The 7,491-nt window shown below is 56.0% G+C and overlaps 1 protein-coding gene and 1 long non-coding RNA gene across 4 annotated transcripts in view; one reads left to right on the top strand and one right to left on the bottom strand.

The window, feature by feature from the left end:
- Bcat2 (branched chain amino acid transaminase 2) overlaps positions 1-7,491 on the top strand; it is a 10,995-nt gene that overhangs the window by 852 nt on the left and 2,652 nt on the right. For 2 of the 3 annotated variants that reach the window (XM_010640770.2, XM_010640769.2), the window contains exons 2-7: positions 1,040-1,218; positions 4,547-4,621; positions 4,842-5,045; positions 6,795-6,905; positions 6,989-7,108; positions 7,228-7,391. In XM_010640770.2, coding sequence (XP_010639072.1) covers positions 1,195-1,218; positions 4,547-4,621; positions 4,842-5,045; positions 6,795-6,905; positions 6,989-7,108; positions 7,228-7,391 — 698 coding nt within the window. In that variant the 5' untranslated portion in view covers positions 1,040-1,194. Of the gene's footprint in view, positions 1-488; positions 1,219-4,546; positions 4,622-4,841; positions 5,046-6,794; positions 6,906-6,988; positions 7,109-7,227; positions 7,392-7,491 lie in introns of those variants that run through there. The other variant, XM_010640768.2, reaches the window with a different exon arrangement.
- On the bottom strand, positions 1,746-4,316 carry LOC117286885. The gene is made up of 3 exons (XR_004518027.1): positions 4,241-4,316; positions 3,784-3,880; positions 1,746-1,828 (listed from the first exon to the last, which is right to left on the bottom strand). It is a non-coding gene; the product is annotated as an uncharacterized LOC117286885 (long non-coding RNA).

Raw genomic sequence — 7,491 nt, 5'->3', positions numbered from 1 at the left:
GGGGGAGGGCCCGTGATCTGGCCCCTCCGGCCTGTGGCCTTTTGAGGTGGAAGACAGTGATTCTGGAACGGGATTTGTGGAAATGATGGAGGATGGGGTGGAATTTGGGAAGAAAGTCCCACAATTACGGAGACACGATGATCCGGGGACAGGATGTTGGGGACAGAGCAGAGATGGGGTTTTAATGTCACAGTGACCTGGATGCAGGAGTTTGGGAACAGTGGGTGACTGAGGAGCATGATCTAGGGGTCACTCGTTGCCACAGGAGCCCTGAAGTCTGGGAGATGCTGATGAAGGTGGTCACCAGGGACTCCTGCACGGGGCTGTTATCTCAGGCTCCTGGTTGAGTGGGACAGGTAGAGAGGAAATTTTGGGGGCTTCACTGATAAAAGGTACTAGAAGGAGGCGAACCCTGGGTGCTTCTTCTTTTTTTTTTTTTTCCAATACCGGGGATCGAACTCAGTATATGTGCTGCCCAAGCGAGCACCCGGGGATCAAACTCAGGACTGCGCTTGCTAGGCAGGTGGCGCACCACTGAGCTTCATCCCTGGCCCCTGGGTGTTTTTAATCTCAGGGACAAAGAACACACTTATCTTCTAATTGGTAAGAAAAACTACAGGGCTGGGGATTTGGCCCAGTGGTTCTGCTGCCTGCTTCGCAAGCGCAAGAACCTAAGTTCGAGCCCCGGTGGGGGGGGGTAAAAAAAAAGAAAAGCTACATATTCGCAGAGCCAAGCCCCGCCTTCATGTCCCCAGACCCCCCCACCACAGGCCACTTCCCAAGGTCCCATTTCTTTGTGTGTTGCAAGCTCTTCCTTTTCTCAAAGATAGTGTGATAAACAGAGCTTTCTTCTCTTTGCCTTTGCCCTGCTTTTCCCCGGGCTGCTTATCCTGGCCAGCATTTGACATCCTTAGTGAAAAACGCATTAAGTAAACAAATAAACATTACCAGAAGGATCTTGCGGGTCGTGAGTGTGGCTGGGACCAAGGAGGGGCGGGGGCTTGGAGGGAGGGTGTTTTCCAGTTTCTTCCTCCAACAGTGCAAATGCTCAGCAGCAAGGCCCAGCTGCGACAACTGGAGGCCTGGCTGAACCACTCCTCCACAGTCCTCCTGCGAGAGGGGGCGTGAGTGGGGCGTGGCCGCAACGTCTTTATTCCAGCCGCACCCCCGGCACAGTTAATCGCCGCTCTGATCATGGCCGCAGCCGCACTAGGGCAGGTGGGTTCGTGGCCCAGCACCTGGGGGGTGAGGAACCTTGGGGAGGCGAACTTCCGGGAGGACCACTGGTGCGCAGCACTTCCGGCTTGGCACAGCTCCCCTGGCCCTCGGGTTCCGCAGTGAGGCGCCTAGGAGGGTAGGGCCCTTCTGGAGGGAGCACAAGGCTGTAATGGGGTAGGGGAGGTAATTGATGAAAAGGGCTCTGGGCTGGGAGATGTGAAGTGGGAAACGTAGAGGAAGAGGCTGTATGGGAGAGGCACGGGGCTGCTTGTGATTCAGGGGCTGCAGCCCTGCAGAATTAAGGAGGAGTCCTCCCTGGGGCCAGGGGCTGAGGGCCCAGGACCTTTGAGAGCTGGGGTGGTGGATGCACAGAGATCAGCCTCAGATCTTGACTGGTATCAGACCCAAGTTCGTATTTCATGGACCTAAGGTGATGGAGACACATGCGGAATGTTTATCTGAAGCTTAGCACCTGGTTTAGAAATAGAGGCCTCTTCCCTCTGTCCTGTGGAGGCGACAGATCCTCTAGGCAAGAGCAGGACCACCTAGGCTTAGGGATGTGATGTCCAGCAGCAGGGTTTTGGAGCAGAGGATCAAGACAGCGAGGTTTCTGAGTGAAAAAGGAAACAGTTGGGGCGTTAGAACCCTTTACAGCTGGAGTGTGACCTTGAGAGAAAGGTTCCTGTTTGCTTTGCGCCTGACTTATCCAAGCCTGGCACCCGGGGCTGGTGTACAGCAGGCCCGGCTTTGCCTTTCTCTGGGTCTTAGTGACTGGGAAAACCCAGGGAGAGGAGGACAGGGCCAATCTGGGCTTTGGGCGTGAGGGGTGGTTCTGGGCTGGGGGAACAGTCCTCAGCTGTGTCAACACAGGACTTGACACTGGTTGGGACAGTCCTGGGAAATGATAGGGACAGTCTGGTGCTGGGATGTGACTCATGGCCCTGTCCTGGTGTGTGATGGCGAGAGCCCCAGGCTACAAACGAGGCCATTTTAGGTGCGATTGGGTCGGTGCTGCCTGGGCGGTGGTGACAGGAGCTGTTCTGGGGTTCCGTGAGACAGCTTGGGCTGTGATAGGGACAGTCACGGCCAAGACAAGGACAGCACCACACTATGGCGGGACCCTTCCTGGCTGTGATATGCGGGCAGCCCTGGAGTGAGGAGGTCGGTGCTGGGCTTTGACAGGGACACAGCTAAACTCTGATGGTCGCACTCATGGGCTGTGTTGGGGGCCGCGGCTGCAGGCTGGATAGGACATGGATGAGGGAGGCTGCATCAGGTTACAGAGCTGTGGCCCATGCACCACCTGACCTTTTTCATGCCTGGGGCCGGGATGTAGCTCAGTGGCACAGCACCAGCCTGGCAAGCACAAGGCCCTGAGTTCCATGCCCAGTGTGGAAAATAAATAAATAAATAAATAAAAGTCTTCATTTCTAATTGGGCCGCAGGCCACTGACCCTGTCACCATAGCCCCCCTGCTACCAGGCATGGCTACAGGCTCATCCCCACAGCGTAGGGTGTGGTGCTCTCCTTGATCCCAGAGGAGAGCCCTGACCTCAGAAGAGTGTCCAGGAGGGGGAAGATGGCTTTTTTCATGGTCTCCAGGTGTCTGTGGCCAGTGGGGTTTATTTTTTTGTTTTTACTTTTTCGTTTGTTTTGGTACCGGGAATTGAACTTGGAACCTTGCGCTTACAAGGCAGCTGGTGGAACCACTGTGCTAAATCCCTGGCCCTGGCCAGTGGGTTTATAATCTCCTGGATGTCATGACCAGCTGTGTGATGTGTTTTGCCTCTCCTTTCCTGGATGTCTCTGAGCACTCCCTCCTCTCTCTGTCTGCCCACCCCCCATACCGTCTCTACTGGGGATTAAACTGAGGGCCTTCACACACGGAGCTACATTGTCAGCCCTTTTTTTTTGTAATCTGTTTGTTTGAAACAAGGTCTCAGGGCCAGGGACTGAGCTCAGTGGCACCAGGGCCTACCTTGAAAGCACAAGGTCCTGAGTTCAAACCCCAGTACCAAAGAAAAAGCAAAAGAACAAAAGAAACAGGGTCTCACTGCGTACTTCAGGCTGGCCTTGAACTCGCTATGTAGCCCAGACTGGCCTCAAACTCACAGCGATCCTCCCGCTTTGACCTCCCAAGTGCTGGGATTCCAGGTTTGCGCCACCACGCCCGGCTTCTCTCCTTCATTTTAGCTTCTCTCTTTATGCTCAGATCTATTCACTGAACTTTTGCCTTGATTTCTCTTCTTTTCAGCCTATGCCCTCCATTTGTCTCTTCGGTCTGCCCACTTCCTCCTTGCTCCCCTCCCTCAGTCCCTTTTATTTATTTACCTCTCCTGGGGCCCTCTGCTGTCCTGCCTACCGTATGCTGGCTGCCCTAGGCTGGCTCTGCCTTCCCCGTCCCCACCTGGGCAGATGCACGGCCGCAGGGCCAGGTGGGCTCCAAGTCACCGAGCAGAGGCCAAGCACGTGAGCACCCTGATCATCCCAGAAGCCCTTGGGTCCTGCACCCTCCAGGCCGCATCACAGGCTTGATAGCCCAAACCCCGGATCCCCAGGACTCACCTACTTGTCGGTGTTGCTGTCCCAGGTCATAGGGTGGGAACCAGAGAGGCCACTCTTATCTCCTTCAGGCTCAAGTCCTAGAGGGCTCTCTGCAGGGCTTGGGAAAGGGATATCACATCGTGGCATCAAAGGTCACCCTGCTGGGCACAGACAAACCCAGTCTCCCTGCCCTTCTTGGAAGGGTGGTGGACATCTGTCCGGCATGACTGCGGTGGTCCCAGCTCTCCGCCAAGGTCTGCAGGAGTGGAGCTGCTGTACCGATGGTGTCCCCGTGTGTGGGGGTGGTCAGGAGATCTGAGCCCTGGGCTCTCACTGCAGAAAGTGTGGGCCTCTGGACTCCTAGGATGGAGGCTGGGGTCTGCGGCCTGCACCCTGGAGCTCTGGGGGAACATGGCCTCAGGACCTCACTTTTCTAACCAAGGTCAGGGCTGGGGACCCTCCCGAGGTCCTCGCTCACCTGTACACCTTCCCCTGTTGTCCTCTGTCTGAGCTGCTCTCAGCTGAGGCCAAAGTTCTCTGGGGTGGGAGGTGCCTGCACTCGACTTTGCCCAATGTGGAGGAGTGCGTGGGGTTGGCTCGGCACTTTCTAGGGATGACCCCGTGGCACCATGGAGAGGGTTGGCTGGGCACATGCTCTAGAATGCACTGGGATTGCAATACTGGCCCTCAGAAACTGAGCTGGAGAGGGAAGAAGGCAGGGTGGGGTGCCCTGGCTCTCTCCCTCCACTGGCCTCAGCACCCCCGCATTGCTCTCCCCATTCAGATATGGGCCCGAAAACTTCTCCCTGTTCCTTGGCTTCTGTGTGGTCCCAGAAGATGTGCTTCTTCCAACTTCAAGGTGAAAGCAGGGACCTGGACTCTCCAGTGTGAGGGAGGGGGCTGAGCCTCGACCCTGGGTCTGAGAGAGAAGGCTGGGCCCAGCGGTAGGAAAGCAATGGAACCCCATCTCCCGGAGGCTTCTGGGGTATCTGGTCCCTTCTCTGTGGGTCTGAGACCCCAGTGCCTCACGGGACCTGTAGTTTTTCAACCTAGAAACCAGCCACCCCCATCTTTTCCAGGCTGCAGACCTGCAAATGCAAATGACACAAGAGCCGCAAAGGAAGCCCAGCCCCACTGAGCCCCTGGTGTTTGGGAAGATGTTTACCGACCACATGCTCATGGTGGAGTGGAGCGGGGCAACGGGCTGGGGCCGGCCCCGGATCCAGCCCTTCCAGAACCTCAAGCTGCACCCGGCCTGCTCCGCTCTCCACTATTCCCTGCAGGTGGCCTGGCAGCTGACCTGGTCCCCTGTCCCCGTCTGCATTTCCTCCTTGTTCTGTCTCTTGCTACGTATACCTCTGGGTTGGCTATTTCTGTATCTCTCCTTTTTTTGAGACAGGGCCTCACTATGTAGTTCAGGCTGGTTTTGAACTCACTATAGAGTCCAGGCTGGCTTCCAACTTGAGGCAATTGTCCTGTCTCAGCCTCCCAAATGCTGGGATTATAGGAATGAGCCACAACGCCCGATTTTTGGGTGTCTTCTTTCTATGAATTTATCATCTGTGTTTCGAGGCCTCCCATGCTCCAGGCCCTGGTGCTGTGTGGTGCGGGGTACTGGGATTAGCAGACTTGGGACCGCGCTGTGAGATCTGTTGTTGATTCTGGTGTACAGGGGGATAAGCTGGAGTGGAGAACCTGGAGGGCACGAGGCCGGAGGCAGGAGAGGACAGATAGCTACTGAGCAGCGGGACGTGCCCTCCGGCAGCCATCTTTGGCAGCCCTGTAGCTTTCTGTCCTAGCAACACCTCAGACACCCTGACTGGACACTTTGGTGTTTCCAGCCTTGTGCTACTGTAAACAAAGTTGTAAACAGTGCATGTATTACTTCCTTTCTGTGCAAGTGTATCTTTGCCCAGTCTCCAAAGCTGCTGGGGCAGAGGGTAGGTCCTCTCATGGTTTGGAAAGGTTACAACATGGCCTTTTTGTAGCAGTGTCGGTTTCCACACCAGCTATTGAAGCCCGTTTCTCCAAACCTTGGGCAAGCCTTCTCCAATTTAGAGATTTTTTTTCTAGTCTCTCGAGTGGTTTTAAAGGTTCTCAGAGGAATTCCCATTTGCATTTTCCTCCTAATTATGAACGAAGATGGTTATCTGCTGTTTTGGGTGGGTGTGGTATTGTGCATTGAACTCAGGGTCTTCGCACCGAGCTAGATCCTGTTAGGTAAGAAGAGCTGAAAACCAGCACCAGATCAGGACCATAACAACCAAATGCTGGGATTATAGGCAGGCACCACCACACCCAGCTCAATTTAATTTTTTTCCTAGGTATTTGCTTTTCTATTACATTGTTCAATCTGGGTACAGTACTTATATCTACCATATAGTGTAGTTTTATGCCTTAATATCTTGCCCCTTGTCTTCCCCCCCCCAAAAAAAATCTTAGCTGTTTTTACTTATTTTTCATTCATTCATTCATTCAATCAACAAAAGCCCCTTGTATGCCAAGCACTGCCCCGGGTTCTGGGGACAGGGGCTTCTATGTTGACTATGTCAGAAGTGGTCCTAGCCCTGGGGCTTTTCCAGCCTCTTGTGACCAGATGCACAGGTATGGAGTCGTGGGGCAGAAATCCCCGTGACCTCGCCCGTCTCTGGGTGAAGACCGTCATGAAGGTGGTGACATTTAATTTTACTTCTTTTTTCATGGTGCTGGGGGTGGGCCCCAGGGCCTCACACATGGTGGTCAGGCATTTCCTTTGAGCTGCACCCTCAGTCTGTCTGCTTTTGCTTGTTTGTTTGGTTTACTTCAGGCAGAGTCTCAGTAGGTAGCCCCGGCTGGCCTTGAGCTCACTGTATAGCCCAGGGTGGCCTCGAAGTCGTGACGGTCCTCCTGCCTGGGCCTGTCAAGTGCTGGGATTACAGATGTGTGTCCCCATGGCTGGCTCTCCGTGTCTGCCGGTCTGCCTGGGTTCGTGTCTCTGTCCCTCTCTAACCTGATGTGTACGGTGTCTCTCCCTATGCCTATCTGCACCACAGCTCTTCGAGGGCTTGAAGGCCTACAGAGGCAGAGACCATCGGATCCGCCTCTTCCGACCCTGGCTCAACATGGACCGGATGCTGCGCTCGGCCCAGCGGCTCTGTCTGCCGGTGAGCAGCCTGGGCCGGCGTGGGAGGGAGGGTCGGGTGGGTCAGGGTCACCCCGGCCTCTGACTCTTGAGGGTTCCACCCAGACTTTTGACAAGGTGGAGCTGCTGGAGTGTATCCGCCGGCTCGTGGAGGTGGAGAAGGACTGGGCTCCCCAGGGGGCCGGCACCAGTCTCTATGTGCGGCCTGTGCTCATCGGGAACGAGGTGGGCCGGGCTCGGGCTGGGATGTGGACGCCAGGGAGGGACGGGCAGGGGCTGGGGTCTGAGGGCGGAGGCTGGGCCTGGACTCCTGGCCACTGACGCTGCCCCCTTGTCTAGCGCAGCCCTCGCTGGGCGTCGGTTGCGTCACACAAGCCCTCCTGTTCGTCATCCTCTGCCCCGTGGGCTCCTACTTCCCCGGAGACTCCATGGCCCCCGTGTCCCTGCTCGCAGACCCCACGTTTATCCGAGCCTGGATGGGGGGCGTGGGTGACTACAAGCTGGGCGGGTAAGTAGCACCCGCAGCCTCAGGATGCCCCACACCCTGGATACGAAGTCCTGGGCTCTGGGTGTCTCCGGTGCGGACACCATCCCGTCCCTGTCCCATT

The sequence above is a fragment of the Fukomys damarensis genome, unplaced genomic scaffold (genome assembly GCF_012274545.1).
Source record: "Fukomys damarensis isolate Sample0158 unplaced genomic scaffold, DMR_v1.0_HiC HiC_scaffold_19, whole genome shotgun sequence".
NCBI classification, from domain to species: Eukaryota; Metazoa; Chordata; class Mammalia; order Rodentia; family Bathyergidae; genus Fukomys; species Fukomys damarensis.
The sequence above is the reverse complement of the archived record's forward strand: the minus strand, read 5'-3'. Positions and strand labels throughout refer to the sequence as shown.